This window comes from Monodon monoceros, unplaced genomic scaffold, assembly GCF_005190385.1.
Source record: "Monodon monoceros isolate NGI ecotype Baffin Bay Population unplaced genomic scaffold, NGI_Narwhal_1 Super_Scaffold_2, whole genome shotgun sequence".
Taxonomy (NCBI): Eukaryota; Metazoa; Chordata; class Mammalia; order Artiodactyla; family Monodontidae; genus Monodon; species Monodon monoceros.
Window position 1 is genome coordinate 63,735,534 of NW_021703776.1, and position 19,599 is coordinate 63,755,132.

The 19,599-nt window shown below is 40.2% G+C and overlaps 1 protein-coding gene across 2 annotated transcripts in view; it reads left to right on the forward strand.

Moving 5' to 3' along the window:
- Positions 1–248: 248 nt before the first annotated feature.
- Positions 249–19,599, forward strand: part of SEPTIN7 (septin 7) — a 102,805-nt gene continuing 83,454 nt past the window's right edge. Inside the window, exons 1-2 of one of the 2 annotated variants that reach the window (XM_029233162.1) lie at positions 249–480; positions 2,016–2,017. In XM_029233162.1, coding sequence (XP_029088995.1) covers positions 420–480; positions 2,016–2,017 — 63 coding nt within the window. In that variant the 5' untranslated portion in view covers positions 249–419. Of the gene's footprint in view, positions 481–2,015; positions 2,018–7,790; positions 7,796–19,599 lie in introns of both variants that reach the window. The other variant, XM_029233161.1, reaches the window with a different exon arrangement.

A 19,599-nucleotide genomic window follows, 5' to 3' on the forward strand; every position in this document is an offset into this window, starting at 1 on the left:
CAAGAAACACGCATAGAGGCCTGACTATCCATGACCCCGGAGGTGCCAAATGCCGCCAATTTTAACATGGCAGCCAAACCCGACCAGCAAAGGAGGGCTGACGCCAATGAAGTCATGCTCGAAAAACGAGCAAGTCGGTGGGGCAGCGATGAAGTAATCTCGCGAGATCGAAGCCAGCCTCCGCTCGGCCCGGAAGCCTCGACTGAGGGGGCAGAGGGGCTGAGGGGCGGAGGGGTGGAGGGGTGGAGGGGCGGAGGAGGGAGCAGGAGCCGGGCGAGAGCCAGTGGAGGAGTCCGCCTGCTGTCGCCTGCGTAAGCGAAGCAGCGACGCCGGGCGGCTACGCCGCGGAATCGGCGTAGGCGGCTTTGGAGAATCCGCGGGCTACGCTGCGCCCGGGCTGGTCGCGGAGGGGGGAGGGGATGTCGGTCAGTGCGAGATCCGCTGCTGCTGAGGAGAGGAGCGTCAACAGCAGCACCATGGGTGAGTCTCAGCTCTGGGCCGTCCCGACTCGGGTCGGCGGCTCGGGACGCGGAGGGGCTCTGCGGCCCCCTGACCTGGCGGGGGGAACGCCCTGAGGCGAGGCGGGGGGCTGCGGCGAAGGGAGGTGGGGTGGGGGCAACGGCGGGCCCGGGGTGCGGCGGCGGCGGCGGCGGCGGCGGGCCCGGGGGGAGGGGAGGCGGCGGCAGTGACAGTTTGAATTGAATGTGAGGAGAGCCGAGGCGGCGGCATTTCCTGTGCCGCGGCGGGCGGGCCTGGGGAGCCGGGAGACGTGAGCCGCGAGACCTGAGCCGCGGCCTCCGCCGCCGCGGCCCGAGCAACCCGAGAGGGGTCGCCTTCGCCGGGCCAGCCGGCTTCACGGCCCTGCTTCTTTCCGTCGGCGGTCGCAGGACCCGCGGCGGAGCTTCTCTCGTGGGGAGTGGGCCTGGCGAGGAGGGTGGGGATGTGTGTGGGCGCCCGGGTGAGGGTGCTGTGTGGGCCGGCCCCGGGAGGGCGGCGGCGGGGAGGGAGGAAGAAGGATGCACCAGGCTGAAGCTGCGGTGGAGGCGGCGGCTGCAGCGGCTCCAGTGACTGTGTCGCCTCCTGGCTCCCCCTTCCCGCCTCTGGGGCTTCCTTTCCCCAGGCGCGGCCCTGAAGGCCGGTGGATGGCGGGCAAGGCTTGAGCAAGGAGGATAAGGAGCCTGGGTTGGGCTTAATTTTTAAGAAAAAGGGAAAAGAGAATATTTAGGAAGGGCGCCCTCCCGAGGAGTGGAAGGGGTGGGAAGGGTCTCTGGAAAAGGGAGGGAGTTGGAGATTCGGACTGGTGATGTTTAAGGAAATTAATTTTTGAAAATAGTTTAGTATTCTCATTTATTCTCTTAAGAAGGCTTTTCATTTCCTTTCCTCCTCCACGTATTGGAAAAAGAACAAGGCCATTTCATTCACATTTTCCACTCCCAAGTTCCATTTCATACTGTGTATAGTAGGAAGTAAGCAATTGAGATTTTTCTAACACATTTCCATTTGCTAAGTTACATTTTGAGAGTACACTTTTCAAATCTGGGTTTTTATAGTGCAGGGAAAGAACTTGTAAGATCAGGTGTTTGCTTAGATACCGAGATAATTTATTCTTGCGACTTATATTGTTATAGTTCAACTTAACGATTTCTTTTCGCGTTGTTATTTTGATGAAATGGAACGATGTTTTCCTTGGTGCCCTTGATAATCTAAATGAGCAGATAATCTAGATTCAAAAGCATTTTACTCGTTTTACGTATTTATGTACATGCAGGTGATGAGTATGGTCAGCCCCCCACCCCCCAAGTTTATAAGCAAGTTGAGGAAACTTTTTAGGCATTAAGTGTACAGGTATGGATGAACTTTATGAAATCCTGATAGACTAAAGGATAGTGCCTTAGCAGGATACAAACAATTAAGAAGCTAGTTAAATGCTGCTTGGATCCCTTATTCCTCCAAATAGCAGGGGAAGGAGCAGGGCATTGGAGGGCGGTCAGGAAACAATCTTTCATCCCACCCAGCTGTTCAGTGGGTGGGGCTAGAGGAGATTGGGTTGACTGGAGCTATGAAATAAATGTGGAAGCTACATAGATGGTTTGTATGGTAGCATTGTGTACTTCTGTGTTGGGACAACATGATGGAGCCAGGTCTTCTCAATACAGTTATTAAAAATATCACATGCACTCTGAGGCTCACAGAATTGAAGTTCATAACTGAGAAATTTATTTTGTGTTTATGTCAAGTAGATTTTAATTTACAGAAAGAATAATTGTGGAAATCAAGAAATGTTTGGTTTCTGGTTTTGATTTGGAGATAAGGTATTCAGTACGTAACTACATGAAAGGTAAATTATGTATCAAATACAGTTACCTATAGATTATGTTTCAGAAGTTTGTTATGAAATTGATTCTTTGGATTTGTGTATTTTCCCATAGAAATAATCTTAAGTAAGTACATGACAGGACTTCTGAGCTGGTGTGAGACAAGGTGGGACCCCTGGCAGACTTTAGAGCAATTGTCAAGAATTAAAAATGACAACACACACACACACACACACACACACACACACACACACACGCGCGCGCGCGCGCGGAGGACAAGGAGTTAGATTTCCAGTTCTCAATAATGGGGCGTGGTCAGATGAGTAGACCAGTTGGAGTGAAGATAGTGCAAGAAGATAGTGCAAGAAGTGAAGATAGAGCAAGTTGGTTTCAGACTTGTAAATTGATGGTATGCATATTCACTATAGACTCTATTCTGGGATTTGCCAATAGAGCATTGTTATCTAATTAAATTACCAGCTGAGAACATTTTTCACATTTTGAGCTAATAAGCTGTCTTCAGTTTTTGATTAGAGGTTAAACATTTTTATTTTAACTTTAACATTTATGCATTTTACTAAATTTTGAGACAAAACTAACTTTTGTATTTTTCTGTACAAAGTTTGGACTGTAAATGACATAAGGTTTATTGTACAATGAAACTGATGTAGAAAAAAATGTGTTTTTGAGGAGTAGAATTTTAAGGTAGCGTGATTATGGGTTAGGCTTGCCAGATGAGAGCATACTGTTAAATGTAGACTGTTGGTCTCTACAGCAGTGTCTTGCAAACTGCAGGATGAGACCAATTAGTGGGTCTTGAAATCAATTTTGTGGATTTCTTCCAATAGTTTTTAAAAAGTAGGAAAGAAATTAAAAAATAGCAGTACATTGCACTTGGTAAAAATTTGGGGGGGATAAATTTTGTTTTATAAGTATTGTGTATTGAGCTGGGATATAACATTTTTTTGAAATTAAGACTTGTGATCAAAGAAGTTTATAAAAACACTTGGGGGATGTGCAGTATGGATGGGTCAGGTCGAATGTCTTTAAACTTTATGGTAGAGGTTGGAGGTCTTAGTGTGAGGAGGGAAGACTAAATGCTGTTAAGTCTATGTGGCTTTTTCTTATATTTGATTAATTCTATACTTTATGTAGCTAGTGTGGTTAGAGAATCTGGGGCCTACTTCTCCTTGAGCAGAGGTCATCTCCCAAAGTCATATAGAAAGCAGGGTTGATAGTATTATCACATTAAATATGTCATTAAATATTATGTCTCTGCTCTTGACCTCGAGGAGAAAAAAAATTTTTTTGGCTTGTCCTTTTGCATCATTGAAGATCAAGAGAGCCAAATTTTGAGCAAGAGCCTGGGGAAAAGGGGCCAAGAAGGCAGCTTGGTTTGCATTCAGTGTTGAAGGCCTTAGGTGAGACGCACAAAAGGTCATTGTGATTCATACCTTGTGCAGTCTAGCTCTGCAGAGGTAGGGATTACACATAGGTGTTTGAATTCAAAGTATTAATAATAACAGAAATATAGTGTAATGACTAAGAAAAAGTACTTTGGTGTCAGACAGACATGAGGTCAAATCCTGGTTTTGCCACTTACTAGATGTATCAGTCAGGATAGGTTAGGTTAATGCTTCTCAAACTGATGAAGGACCTTTTTTCTTCTTTTTTTAAATTTCCAGTTCACTGTTGACTGACAAAATTGTAAAATAGAAATTACTGCAAATTTTTTAGTAATGAAGATGGAATTAAAAAGGCAAAACTAAAAGCCGCAATTTTTAAAGATCCAATAGACATAAAATTATTCTGGTATAAAAATTTCCATTTCTATGCTCTCTATGTTTGTACTTCTCTGGTGTAAACCAGTAAACAATCAGACTGGCTCCCTGGTGCACAGACCACACTTTGAATAGCACTGGGTTAGACCATGCTGCAGTAACAAATAGCCCTAAAAGTCTTAGTGGGAGTAGCTTAAAGATGAGGTCTTGCCTGTCATGCTGAAGTTTATGTACTTTATTTTAGGCAAATGTTTTTTAACTTCAAAAGTACTTGAAGACTGAGAAGGGTACATAAAGATCCCCTAAGGTTGGGGAGTAAAGCCTGATCCTGCTTACATTATTTTGAAGTTTATCTTAGGTATTCATGTGACATTTATTTTAGGTAATCATGGGACATTTGCATTTTATCTATATTTGTTTGACTTATATACAATATAAAGATGATCCCCACTCCTTCTTCCCCACCAAACTGGAAGTAAAAATTGACTTGCCTGAAGATGTAATATGTTAATTCTGTTGTTTTGTTTACCTCTGGGGCCACAACCAAGTACTTTTTGGTAGCTTCATTTGAGGTGAGGCTCACGTCACGGCTTCTCAAACTGGGCACTAGTGCAGTTTGGAGTTTTAGAATTCTTTGAGGGGCTGTCTTGTGCATTGTAAAATTTTTTTTTGGCACCCCTGGATGCCAGTAGCACTGGATGCCAGTAGCACTCCCCCTCCCCAGTGGTGACACTGAAAAAAAATGTCTGCAGACATTGCCAAATGTCACCTGGGGTGGCCAGATTTAGAACCATCACACTAGGCGATGGAGAACCATTGAAGGATTGTAGCAGATGGAGAAGAAAAGAAGTCTTTCTTAACCATCTAGTCTATAATTCTTCCTCCTAGAACTCCTACCACTTAAAACTTAGTATTTCTCAAACTTGGGAATCAGAATCACCTAGGTAGCTTGTGTGTTTGTGTAAATTTATCATTTAATTCATGAATTTTTGCAAAACATGATCGGCAATTACTGGATATACAACATTATGGTAGGTCAGTATTTTCCAAAATATAACTGATGAACCTCATGCATGGGGGTCATCCAGAACCTCTTGTTAGAAATGCAGATTAACTGGTTCTCACCACAGACCCAGTGATTCATAGCCATTGAGAGGGGCCCAGGAGTCTGCATTTCTAAATGCTTTCCAAATTATTAAGTAACTTTATTGAGGTATAGCTTTCACACAGGTTTTTTTTTAAATCATGTTTTCTTTAATCTTCACATACTGTGATTATGTTGTGGCAGAATGATGACAGATAATTACATAAGGTCAGCAAACATGGTAAAATGCACAGATTTTAAGTGTTCAATGAATTTTGACAAATATATACACCTTGTAGCTTTTATTTCAAACAAGACACGGAACATTTACATCACTCCAGAGTTCCTTGTGTCCCTGTACAGTTATCCTCCTAATGCTCCAGGTATCTACTGATCTGATTTCTAGTATCTATAGATTAGTTTTTTTTTTAAACAGCTTTATTGAGATATAATCCATCTACAGTTGACTCAATTAGATTGGTTTTTCTGGGTAGCTTTTTAAGGTTTTCTCCCCCTAACTTCTTCATTGTGAAAGATTTGAAATGTGAAGAGTGATTTTTGTACATACAAACAACAACCATATATCCCTCCTGCCCCCACCCATGATAGCATCAGATACACATTTCTTTCTCATCTTTTACTTTTTTCTACTTAGTGTATCTTAGATTATTTTATATCGGTACATGAAGAACATTCTTATTATATAGCTGCATAGGTCCATAATATGGATAGGCTATAATTTATTTAACATGTCCCCTTCTGATAGACATTTATTTCCAATACTTTGCTATTGTAAACCTTGACGTGATGAGTAACCTGGGACATTGATCATTTCACATGTGTTAGCATCTCAGAGCTTTTGAACTCTTTGACACAAGACATTATCAGTTAAAGTGGTAGTATTGATGTTAAGTCATTACCAGCTGGGATTTCAAGACTCAAGTTCATTTATTTAACAAATATACATCTTGTGCCTGCTGTATGCTGGACACTGGGGAAACTGAGTAAAATGCTGTGACTTTAGAAACAGAAGTCATTGTAATGGAGAGCTTGGGTTCTGGACTCAGACCTGGATTCACATCTTTAAAGCTTAACTGAACCTTGGACAAGTAACAGCTTTTTCTCTTTCCTTCTCTGTAAAGTGGGGATCATAAAGTTATTGGAGAATTAAATGAGAAAATACATGTCAAGTTCTTAGCCCAGCATATAACGAACACTCAGATGTTAGCTTAAAAAAAGTTATCAAACTAAATGGCAATTACTTTTCAGCCTCCATTGTAAGTTTCTTAAAGTCAAGGACTGTATTTTGTTCACTTTTGTATTCCCAACCTGACATTTACATAGTAAATCATTTGTGGTATGATTTAAAGGTATGTAGAATGTACAGTGGAAGTACAGAGTGAGATACCTTTTCCAAACTAGAAAAAAGTGAATCTTCAAAGATGGGTAAGAATGATTAGGCAGAAGAAGAGGAAGGATACTTATTCTAGGCTGAGAAATCATGGTAGTGTAGGGTATGAGGCTAGAGAGATAAGTATAGATCTGGTGTGCTGTGCTGAGGATTTAAAAAAAATCTTTATTGAAGGATTTTAAAAGAAGAGTGGTAACTATGATATATTACCACTGTGATAATTCCAGGGATAGATAAAGTACCAAGGTGGGGCTATCCAATGGAGGGTGGTTAACTTAGCAGCCCTAGGACTGAAAGCTAAAGGACAGAATTAGGGCAGTGGCAAAAGGTATGAAGTGTAGGGGATGGTTGTGAGGTTAAGTAGTATGTGAGGAGATGTAGGTAGTGAGTAGTGAATCCATAGTATCTGAGCTTTCTGGCTTGAGTGAATGGGTGGTGAGTAGATACCATTTCTTGAAAGAGGTAATTTAAAACATGAAATCAAGAGGACTGCAGGACAGGTAAGTGAACATGTCTGGTAGAGTCTCAATACTAGGAGAGACATCTAGGATGGAAAATAAGCATTTTAAGGTTTTTGTAAATTTATTCATTTGTGATTTGAATTTTTATGTTTAGTAATTGAATCTGCTATATTGAACAAAAGCTGTACTCTAGTTTGGTCAGTAAATTTTTTGGTACTGTTTTTTTAAGACTTGGTATTTTTGGTTTGGTGAGTAGAGTTGAAGGAAATTGAAATAAAGTGATTTGTGTGAAATTTATGTGTTCTTCACAGTTAGACTGAGGTGACCAAATTCTTTCCTTTTTTAAAAAATAAATTTATTTATTTATTTTGGCTGTGTAGGGTCTTCGTTGCTGCACGCGGGCTGTCTCTAGTTGCGGCGAGCAGGGGCTACTCTTCGTTGCGTTGCGTGGGCTTCTCATTGCGGTGGCTTCTCTCGTTGTGGAGCACGGGCTCCAGGCGCGTGGGCTTCAGTAGTTGTGGCTCTCAGGCTCCAGAATGCAGGCTCAGTAGTTGCGGCACACGGGCTTAGTTGTTATGCATCATGTGGGATCTTCCCGGACCAGGCATTGAACCTGTGTCCCCTGCATTGGCAGGCGGATTCTTAACCACTGTGCCAACAGGGAAGTCCTGCCGATTTCTTGAGTAGTACTAAAATGTTTAGTTATTAAAAATTTTTTACTGGTACATTACAAAGCAGTAGCTGTTTCAGACTTTCTTGCTAATGTTTCTTTATATGAGTGACGTTTTGTATCCTTAGACAAATTGTCCATTCAGACTAATCAGAGTTCTTTCTTTCTTGAGGAAGATTTTGGTATATATTGTCAATCAGTTTTAGAGAATACTAGAAGTATTTTGAGTGAGATAATTATTTGTATAAGAGGAGGCAAATCTTCATAGCAATTTTATCTTGGTGCTTTCTGTTTATACTATTAAAATAACTAGGGTACTCCCTCATTTGTTACATGTAGCATTCTGGGGTCTGTACAAGGAAAATTTTTTCAGTAACTAGTATACCTTCAAGCATCAACATTTTAAACCATTTTTAATTTTAAAAAGTTTAATAGATATACTTATTTCCTTTTACGATTAATTTAAACAGATAAACCAGGTGGGAAAAAAAGCCATTAAATTATTTCAATCACTGAAGTTTGATTTGTGTTTTCTTAATTACATTTTTTTTTATGATTGTAATTAGTCGTATATTTGTGGTTAGTGGTTCTTAACACTGGTTAGGCATTGGAAACACTTCCAATGCTTAATACACTTGGAGGCTCATTAATTCACTAGGTGTGCGGTGGGGCTCAGAAATATGCATTTTAAGTATTTTAGGTAATTCTGATGAATAGCCAGGGTTGATAACCTCTGATGTAAATTATATATTATGAGGTAATATATGTAAAAGTACTCTGTAAACTCTTAAATTTTATACAAAACAAGGTATTATTCACTTAATATTTAATAGTATTTTTTGGTGTATTCACCTATAGGTTATTTTAAGTATGTATATGGTGTTTCAATGTTGATATCCTAATTATCTAGCCATTTATTATTTTGAGACATTTAGTAGTTTCAGTATTTTAGAATTTATTATAAAGAGTATTTTATTTTATTTATTTTTGGCTGTGTTGGGTCTCTGTTGTGTGCACGGGCTTTAGTTGCGGTGAGTGGGGGCTACTCTTTGTTGTGGTGCACAGGCTTCTCATTGCGGTGGCTTCTCTTGTTGTGGCACATGGTCTCTAGGTGTGTGGGCTTCAGTAGTTGTGTCCTAGGGGCTCTAGCATGCAGGCGCAGTAGTTGTGGCACACAGGCTTAGTGGCTCTGCGGCATGCGGGATCTTCCCGGACCAGTGATTGAACCCGTGTCCCCTGCATTGGCAGGCAGATTCTTAACCACTGCGCCACCAGGGAAGCCCCTATAAATAGTATTTTAAGAAGTATCTTTGGGGCTTACTTGGTGGTGCAGTGGTTAAGAATCCGCTTGCCAGTGCAGGAGACATGGGTTCAAGCCCTGGTCCGGGAAGATCCCACATGCCGCGGAGCAAGTAGGCCCACGCGCCCCACTACTGAGCCTGTACCCTAGAGCCCGTGAGCCACAACTACTGAGCCTGCGTGCCACAACTGCTGAAGCCCACGTGCCTAGAGCCTGTGCTCTGCAACAAGAGAAGCCACCACCATGAGAAGCCCGCACATCGCAATGAAGAGTAGCCCCCACTCGCTGCAACTAGAGAAAGCCTGTGTGCAGCAACAAAGACCTAACGCAGCCAAAAATAAATAAATAAAATAAATAAATTTATTTAAAAAAAAAGAAGTATCTTTAAACCTCTTCTGCTTTCCCTAGTTATTTTCCAGGTCATTTGTTAGTTTAGTATCTTAAATTTGTTTTTAATTTATATTTCTTACATTACTGGAGAGAGATTTTTGTTATGTATAATCCAGTTAGCTTCCCTACTTTCATTAGAATATACTGAACTTGTTAAAGGCACTATCAGGAATATTTGGTTTTGTGCTGTGACTTATAATATGGGTCTGTTAAATAATGCAGCATGAGAGTCGTTTTTGTTTTTAAATTATACATAGTTTTTCACATTTTTCTGCTCTCATGGATGTTTTCTGTCCTTGAAGTTTGTAGCTATCCAGTTTGCTGTTACAAATCTTTGTGTTTTAGCTGCTCAGTCTTTATTTCCTGGTTCATTTCTTTTTTAAAAACTAATTAATTAATTAATTTTTGGCTGTGTTGGGTCTTCTTTGCTGCGCATGGGCTTTCTCTAGTTGCGGTAAGTGGGGGCTACTCTTCGTTGCGGTGCGCGGGCTTCTCACTGCGGTGGCTTCTCTTTGTTGCGGAGCATGGGCTGTAGGCACGCAGGCTTCAGTAGTTGCAGCACACGGGCTCAGTAGTTGTGGCTCACAGGCTCTAGAGCACAGGCTCAGTAGTTGTGGCACACGGGCTTAGTTGCTCCACAGCATGTGGGATCTTCCTGGACCAGGGCTCAAATCCATGTCCCCTGCATTGGCAGGAGGATTCCTAACCACTGTGCCACCAGGGAAGTCCCTGGTTCATTTCTTTACTGAAGTTCTGCTATCTGTTAAGTATTGGGTTAGATTTCCATTTCTAATTCCCATCTATATTCTGTACAGTATATTCTGACATGCTGAATGAAAAGGAAATTAAGTAGAAATGATTCCTGTTTTATGGATATATAAAATAATGTGCAAATAGAAAACAACCATGAAAACCAAAATATGTATTCATTGTATAATTTGCAAAACCACAGTTGCTCTGAGTACAACTTGTAGTCTGTTTTCTGATTACTGAGAAGGGCAAATTGAGTAGACATGAGAACTTGGCATGAAAGGATTAAATTAGTGATCTTAGATAGAACTATAGTCAGTCCTGTCTTGTGTTTTGTATTAGAATATCAAAATTGATCTAATACAGAAAAGTAGGAGTTACTTAACCAGGTGATTAATTCAACTGTGAGCCTAAAAGAAAACTAGAATAACTTATCTGGCAAACCAACAATACTTGTGTTTGACCATGGTGCTGTGCTGTTAAAAAGTAATTATATAGATGTAGTTACTTTTTTTTTACTTTTTTGAAATTTTCGAATAATTGTAGACTTGCTGAAAAGTTGTAGCCCCTATCTTTTTGAAAGTTAAATATTTGGTGAACATGGAGGAAGTGCAGAAGTAATACCAAAAACATGCATATACAGTGTGTTATTATGAGATAAATGTACCATCAACATTAGTACTAGCCAGGAGCAAGGGAAAAGGGAGAAGTTTTATGCTTGATGGCGACATCTTTTATTTAAAACTGTGTTGAAGGTTTCTGGATAGGGCTGGGAGATGCCGTTGCTTTTTAATTGAAGGATGGGTATTGTTTGTTTTTTGTTTATTTATTTATTTATGGCTGTGTTGGGTCTTGGTTGCTGCACACCGGCTTTCTCTAATTGTGGCAAGCGGGAGCTACTCTTCGTTGTGGTGCACGGGCTTCTCATTGCGGTGGCTTGTTGCGGAGCACGGGCTGTAGGCGCGTGGACTTAAGTAGTTGCAGCCCGGGGGCTCAGTAGTTGCGGCACACAGGCCCTAAGGCACTTGGGCTCGTAGGCTCTGGAACGCAGGCTCAGTAGTCATGGCACACAGGCTTAGTTGCTCTGCGGCATGTGGGATCTTCCTAAACCAGGGCTTGAACCCGTGTCCCCTGCATTGACAGGTGGATTCTTAACCACTGTGCCACCAGGGAAGTCCCAGGATAGTGTTCTTATTCACTAGTGGATTCCATTTAACAAATTAGAATCTAACTAAGGTGAACAATACTTTTTTTCCTAATGAGTATAGTTTCCTCATTGGTCTTAACTGCTTTCAGACTCTTCTCACTTCATTTAATGAATCTTTGTAAGATTATTGTACTAAAACACTACTTTCATAAAATAATTGGCCTATTGTAGAACTTTAAATATCTTTCAGTTATAGTACAAGCTTCTAAGGTTTTTGTTAAAAAAACAAAACAAAACAAACAAACAAAACCAAAACCTTATTTCCTGGGCCCTCCCAGCAACATTCTAGTTCCCTGCTTCTAGGCTAGGGCCCAGGTATTTGTTTTTAATCAAGCTTCCCAGATGCTTCTGATTATAGCCAAGTTTGGAAATCATTTCACTGCAAGGTAAAAGCCCAGAGGCCTTAATAATAGCTGTTGTGTATTGCACAACCACTGTAACAACTGTCTTTTTTTTTTTAAAGGGGGAAATAACATTTTAAATATTTATTTATTTTTGGCTGTGTTGGGTCTTCGTTGCTGCGCGTGGGCTTTCTCTAGTTGCAGCGAGTGGGGGCTACTCTTTGTTGCAATGCACAGGCTTCTCATTGCAGTGGCTTCTCTTGTTGTGGAGCACAGGCTCTAGGCGCGCGGGCTTCAGTAGTTGTGGCATGTGGGCTCAGTAGTTGTGGCTCATGGGCTTTAGAGGGCAGGCTCAGTAGTTGTGGTGCATGAGCTTAGTTGCTCTGCGGCATGTGGGATCTTCCTGGACCAGGGATTGAACCCATGCCCCCTGCATTGGCCGGTGGATTCCTAACCACTGTGCCACCAGGGAAGTCCCACAACTGTCGTTTATCGTGCTTATTGTATCTGAAGTGCCAAATATTTCAAGTATTTCTTATATATTTTGTAATAACCTCATAAATATGTTATCCCAGTCTAAAGCTCAGAAAGGTTATGTAGCTTATCCACACAGAGCATAGCTTTAAGTTACAGCAGGTGCTAGAATTCAGATTTCTAACTATATTTATACAGTGGCCCCCCTTATCTGTGGAGGATACGTTCCAAGATCCCCAGTGGATGCTTGAAACCACAGATAGTACCAAAACCTATATATATATACTGTTTTTTCCTATACATACATACCTATGATAAAGTTTAATTCATAAGTTAGGCATAGTAAGAGATGGTCAACAATAGCTAATAATAAAGGAGAACACTTGTAACAATATACTGTAATAAAAGTTATAAAAATGTGGTGTTTCTCTTAATCAACTTCTTCAACTGCCAGAAATGTGACAGTGGCTTCTTCATTGGCAGACTCAGCCTCTCCAGTAATTTTTATATTTTTCAGTCCAAATCTATTCTTGAATCTGTGTAACCATCTCGTATATGTAGTAAATGGCTTGGTGTCACTCGTTTTAGGGGATCCCTTGCTTGCTAAGTTTTCATACAGACTCTATGCTTTCTGGCGCGACATGTTGCCCTCAGTTGGAACACACTTTATGTTGATGCCTTCCACCCACAAATTTAATGCCTTTTCCATCCTAACTAAGCATTTATTATACACTGTGGCTGTAACTTTGCAGTTTGAGGTGCATCGGCAAAACTAGCAGAAATTTCTTTTTCCTTCTGTATTTCACGGATAGAAGATTCCTTCTTACTATAGATCTTAGCAACCTCAGCATACAATTTTTTTTTCCTTATTAAATCAAGACGTTCACCTTTTCACTTAAAGGAAGTACTTTACAAAATCTTCTCTTTGGCATATCTGAATTGCCAGCATCGCAACTCTCGTGCTTTGGGGCCATTATTAAGTAAAATTATGAAGTAAGGGTTCCTTGAACACAAGCACGGCAATACCACAACAGGCGATCTGATTAACAGAGAAGGCTACTAAGTGACTAACAGTCAGGATACACTGGACAAAAGAATGAATCATGTCATGGGCTGGACGGAGCAGGAAAGCACTGGAAGGTGTGAGATTTCATCGTAGTACTCAGAACTGCACACAATTTAAAACTGATGAATTACTTATTTCTGGAATTTTCCATTTAATATTTTTGGATCGCAGTTGACAACTGGTAACTGAAACCTCGGAAAGCAAAACTTGAGATAAAGGGGGACTACTGTACTGCCCTATGATTCTCTAATATGTTTTTTCATTAAAAACTTAGGAAGTCATTTTAGGGTCTCTGCTTGGCTTTTTCTTCCATTCAGATAAAATTATGTTTTGTATTTTTGCTTTGCTTATGGTGTTCTTACCTACCTTGAAGTTGCATTCATCCATTAATGAAGGCCCAGCTCAAAACTACTCATTCGGGAAACTTGACCCAACTGAGTCTTTGATCCTTTCCTTGCCTTAAACTCCTTTAAGACTACTCTCTTAGTAGGTAACAGCATTGTCAGTGTTTAAAAATGTATTATCAGTTATTTATGCTTAATATTAAAAATATTGTTGGGGTAGTGTTGCAGTATTGTGATGGGTGGCATGCTTTTTTGAGCCTTCCACTGATCTTTACTATATGTAGTACTGATCTTGAGTAGAATGTTGTTTTTATAATGAAATATGTTAAAGACCTTGGTTATGGAAAAAAGTAGAATTTGCTGTTTTGAGGTATCAGATTACTTTGGTTGCTTCAGTAGCTCAACAAGGCAGGCTTTTCAAATCTTTTGTTGTAGAGTAAATTTATAAACATACAGAAACATTTATCACAGTCTATTAATAATTTCAACAGTAATAATTTACTTTGCAATGCAATTTTTTACAAGTATTTTCTTAGGAACTTTATTAGTCTGCTAGGGCTGCCATAATAGAATACCACAGATGAGGTGGCTTAAACCAGTGGTCCCCAACCTTTTTGGCACCAGGGACCGGTTTCGTGGAGTACAATTTTTCTATGGACCAGTGGCGGTGGGGGAGGGGTTGGGGATGGTTCAGGTGGTAATGCGAGCGATGGGGAGGGCAGATGAAGCTTTGCTCACTCCCTGCTCACCTCGTGCTGTGCAGCCTGGTTCCTAACGGGCTGCTGACCGCTATCGGTCCACGGCCTGGGGGTTGGGGACCCCTGGCTTAAACAACAGACATTTGTTTTCTCACAGGAAAGTCCAGGATCAAGGTGCCAGCAGGTTTGGTTTCTGGTGAAGGGTCTTCCTGGATTGCATATGGCCACCTTCTCACTGTGTCCTTACATGGCCTTTGTGCACTCATGGAGGGAGAAAGAGATATCTCTAGTGTCTTTTCCTCTTGTAAGATACCAGTCCCATATGATGGACCCCACTCTTATGACCTCCTTTAACCTAAATTACTTCTTAAAGGCCTTATCTCCCAAATATAGTTACATTGAGGTTAGGGCTTCATCGTAAGAATTTTGGGGGTACACAGTCAGTCCATAACAGGAATTGAATTTCTGTTTTTCTGTATGGTGTTGTAATGTAGGTAAGCTATAGAAAAATTTTTAAAAAACAGGTAATAATGAATACTTTTTCTGCCTACTTACATTTCTTTTTATTAGGCAAGTAATGCTAAGATGAATATCAGTCAAACATTTTGTGAGTCATGGGATTCAATATTCTGACAAGAAATGGCTTTTATGTCTTTAAGAAGCTACTTTGAGAGGTATATACAGGAAATAATTTGAATTCATTGACAAAACTGCTGTGTTGTATACAGAATGCATATATGTCATCAGTGCACAAGATACAGTAGTGACTGATTAAAACTGACTAAAGTTAATCCTTTAAAAATTTTGAGTATGTTCTTGATATTTCTTTTCTTTTTTAAAAAAATTAATTTATGTGTTTATTTGGCTGTGTTGGGTCTTTGCTGCTGCGTGCAGGCTTTCTCTAGTTGCGGTGAGCGGGGTGGCTACTCTTCATTGAGGTGTGCAGGCTTCTCATTGCAGTGGCTTCTCTTGTTGTGGAGCACGGGCTCTAGGCCCGCGGGCTTCAGTAGTTGTGGCTCGCAGCCTCTAGAGCACAGGCTCAGTAGTTGTGGCATGCGTGCTTAGTTGCTCTGCAGCATGTGGGATCTTCCTGGCCCAGGGCTCAAACCCGTGTCCCCTGCATTAGCAGGTGGATTCCTAACCACTGCGCCACCAGGGAAGCCCTACTTTTTTATTTCTGCTTTTTTAAATGTGGCCTCTAGAAAATTTAAAATTGCGTGTATGACTTGTGTTATATTTTTAACAAACAGTGCTGATTTAGTCTGTTAGAAACTTACTGCCTTCTGAGATAGTACATTCATCTTTCAATAGCTGTCACTTAATTTTTTTCTTCCTATTTTAAAATTTTTGAATTTTATTTAATTTATTTTTTTATACAGCAGGTTCTTATTAGTTATCCATTTTATACATATTAGTGTATATATGTCAATCCCAATCTCCCAATTCATCACCCCCCGCCCCCACCCGCCACTTTCCCCCCTTGCTGTCCATACGTTTGTTCTCTACATCTGTGCCTCTGTTTCTGCCCTGCAAACCAGTTCATCTCTACCATTTTTCTAGGTTCCACATATATGCGTTAATATACAATATTTGTTTTTCTCTTTCAGACTTACTTCACTCGGTATGACAGTCTCTTGATCCATCCATGTCTCTACACATGATCCAATTTCGTTCTTTTTATGACTGACTAATATTCCATTGTATATATGTACCACATCTTTATCCATTCATCTGTCGACGGGCATTTAGGTTGCTTGCATGACCTGGCTATTGTAAGTAGTGCTGCAATGAACATTGGGGTGCATGTGTCTTTTTGAATTATGGTTTTTTCTGGGTATATGCCCGGTAGTGGGATTGCTAGGTCATATGGTAATTCTAGTTTTAGTTTTTTAAGGAACCTCCATACTGTTCTCCATAGTGGCTGTATCAATTTACATTCCCACCAACAGTGCAAGAGGGTTCCCTTTTCTCCATACCCTCTCCAGCATATGTTGTTTGTAGATTTTTTGTTGATGCCCATTCTAACTGGTATGAGGTGACACCTCATGGTAGTTTTGGTTTGCATTTCTCTAATAATTAGTGATGTTGAGCAGCTTTTCATGTGCTTCTTGGCCATCTGTATGTCTTCTTTGGACAAATGTCTATTTAGGTCTTGTGCCCAATTTTTGATTGGGTTGTTTGTTTTTTAATATTGAGCTGCAGGAGCTGTTTATATATTTTGGAGATTAATCCTTTGTCCGTTGATTCATTTGCAAATATTTTCTCCCATTTTGAGGGTTGTCTTTTCATCTTCTTTGTAGTTTCCTTGGCTTTGTAAAAGCTTTGAAGTTTCATTAGGTCCCATTTATTTATTTTTGTTTTTATTTCCATTACTCTAGGAGGTGGATCAGAAAAGATCTTGCTGTGATTTATGTCAGAGTGTTCTTCCTATATATTCCTTTAAGAGTTTTACAGTATCCGGTCTTACATTTAGGTCTCTAGCCCATTTTGAGTTTATATTTGTGTATGGTGTTAGGGAGTGTTCTAATTTCATTCTTTTACATGTAGCTGTCCAGTTTTCCCAGCACCACTTACTGAAGAGGCTGTCTTTTCTCCATTGTATATCCTTCCCTCTTTGCCATAGATTAGTTGACCCTAGGTGTGTGGGTTTATCTTTGATCTTTCTATCCTGTTCCATTGATCTATATTTCTGTTTTTGTGCCAGTACCATATTGTGTTGATTACTGTAGCGTCGTAGTATAGTCTGAAGTCAGGGAGTCTGATTCCTCCAGCTCAGTTTTTTCCCCTTGAGACTGCTTTGGCTATTCAGAGTCTTTTGTGTCTCCATACAAATTTTAAGATATTTTTGTTCTAGTTCTGTAAAAAGTGCCATTGGTAATTTGATAGGGATTGCACTGAATCTGTAGATTGCTTTGGATAGTGTAGTCATTTTCACAATATTGATTCTTCCAATCCAAGAACATGTTATATATCTCTCCATCTGTTTGTATCATCTTTAATTTCTTTCATTAGTGTCTTATAGTTTTCTGCGTACAGGTCTTTTGTCTCCCTACGTAGGTTTATTCCTAGGTATTTTATTCTTTTTGTTGCAGTGATAAATGGGAGTGTTTCTTAATTTCTCTTTCAGATTTTCCATCATTAGTGTATAGGAATGCAAGAGATTTCTGTGCATTAATTTTGTGTCCTGCAACTTTACTAAATTCATTGATCAGCTCTAGTAGTTTTCTGGTGGCATCTTTAGGTATCTCTATGTATAGCACCATGTCATCTGCAAACAGGGATAGTTTAACTTCTTCTTTTCCAATTTGGATTCCTTTTATTTCCTTTTCTTCTCTGGTTGCCGTGGCTAGGACTTCCAAAACTATGTTGAATAATAGTGGCAAGAGTGGACATCCTTGTCTCGTTCCTGATCTTAGAGGAAATGCTTTCAGTTTTTCACCATTGAGAATGATGTTGGTTGTGGGTTTGTCGTATATGGCCTTTATTATGTTGAGGTAGGTTCCTCTATGCCCACTTTCTGCAGAGTGTTTACCATAAATGGGTGTTGAATTTTGTCAAAAGCTTTTTCTGCATCTATTGAGGTGATCGTATGGTTTTTCTTCAATTTGTTAATGGTGTATCACATTGATTTGCATATTTTGAAGAATCCTTGCATCCCTTGGATAAATCCCACTTGATCTGGTGTATGATTCTTTTAATGTGTTGTTGGATTCTGTTTGCTAGCATTGTGTTGAGGATTTTTGCATCTTTATTCATCAGTGATGTTGGTCTGTAATTTCATTTTTTTGTAGTATTTTTGTCTGGTTTGGTATCAGGGTGATTGTGGCCTCATAGAATGAGTTCAGGAGTGTTCCTTCCTCTGCAATTTTTGGAAGAGTTTGAGAAGGATAGGTGTTAGCTCTTCTCTAAATGTTTGATAGAATTCACCGGTGAAGCCATCTGTTCCTGGACTTTTGTTTGTTGGAAGATTTTTAATCACAGTTTTGTTTTGGGGTACGCGGGCCTCCCACTGCTGTGGCCTCTCCTGTTGCGGAACACAGGCTCTGGACGAGCAGGCTCAGCGGCCGTGGCTCACGGGCCCAGCCACTCTGTGGCATGTGGGACCTTCCCAGACCGGAGCACGAACCCGCGTCCCCTGCATCAGCAGGCGGGCTCTCAACCACTGCGCCACGAGGGAAGCCCTAATCACAGTTTTAATTTCGTTACTTGTGATTGGTCTGTTCATGTTTTCTATTTCTTCCTGGTTCACTCTTGGAAGGTTATACCTTTCTAAGAATTTGTCCACTTCTTTCAGGTTGTCCATTTTACTGGCATAGAGTTGCTTGTAGTAGTCTCTTGTCATGCTTTGTATTTCTGCAGTGTCCGTTGTAACTCTTCCTTTTTCGTTTCTCATTTTATTGATTTGAGTTCTCTCCCTCTGTATCTTGATGTGACTGTCTAAAGGTTTATCTGTTTTGTTTACTCAAAGAACGAGCTTTGAGTTTTATTGATCTCTGCTATTGTTTTTTTTTTGTTTATATTTCATGTATTTCTGCTCTGATCTTTATGATTTCTTTCCTTCTACTAACTGTGGATTTTGTTTGTTCTTTCTCTAGTTCCTTTAGGTGTAAGGTTAGATTATTAATTTGAGGTTTTTCTTGTTTCTTGAGGTAGGCTTGTATTGGTATAAAATTCCCTCTTAGAACTGCTTTTGCTGCATCCCATAGGTTTTGGATCGTCGTGTTTTCATTGTCACTTGTTTCTAGGCATTTTTTATTTTCCTCTTTGATTTCTTCAGTGATCTCTTGGTTATTTAGTAGTGTATTGTCTAGCCTCCATGTGTTTGTGTTTTTTATGTTTTTTCCCCTGTAATTGATTTCTCATCTCCTAGTGTTGTGGTCGGAAAAGATGCTTGATACGATATCAGTTTTCTTAAATTTACTGAGGATTGATTTGTGACTCAAGGTGTGATCTATCCTGGAGAATGTTCCATGCACACTTGAGAAAAAAGTGTAATCTGCTGTTTTTGGATGGAATGTCCTATAAATATCAATTAATTCTATCTGATTTATTGTGTCATTTAAAGCTTCTGTTTCCTTAGTAATTTTCTGTCTGTTGATCTGTCCAGATAGATCAATTTATAATTGTTTTGTCTTCTTCTTGGATTGATCCTTTGATCATTATGTAGTGTCCTTCCTTGTCTCTTGTAACATTCTTTATTTTAAAGTCTATTTTATCTGATATGAGTATTGCTACTCCAGCTTTCTTTTGATTTCCATTTGCAGGGAATATCTTTTTCCATCTCCTCACTTTCAGTCTGTATGTGTC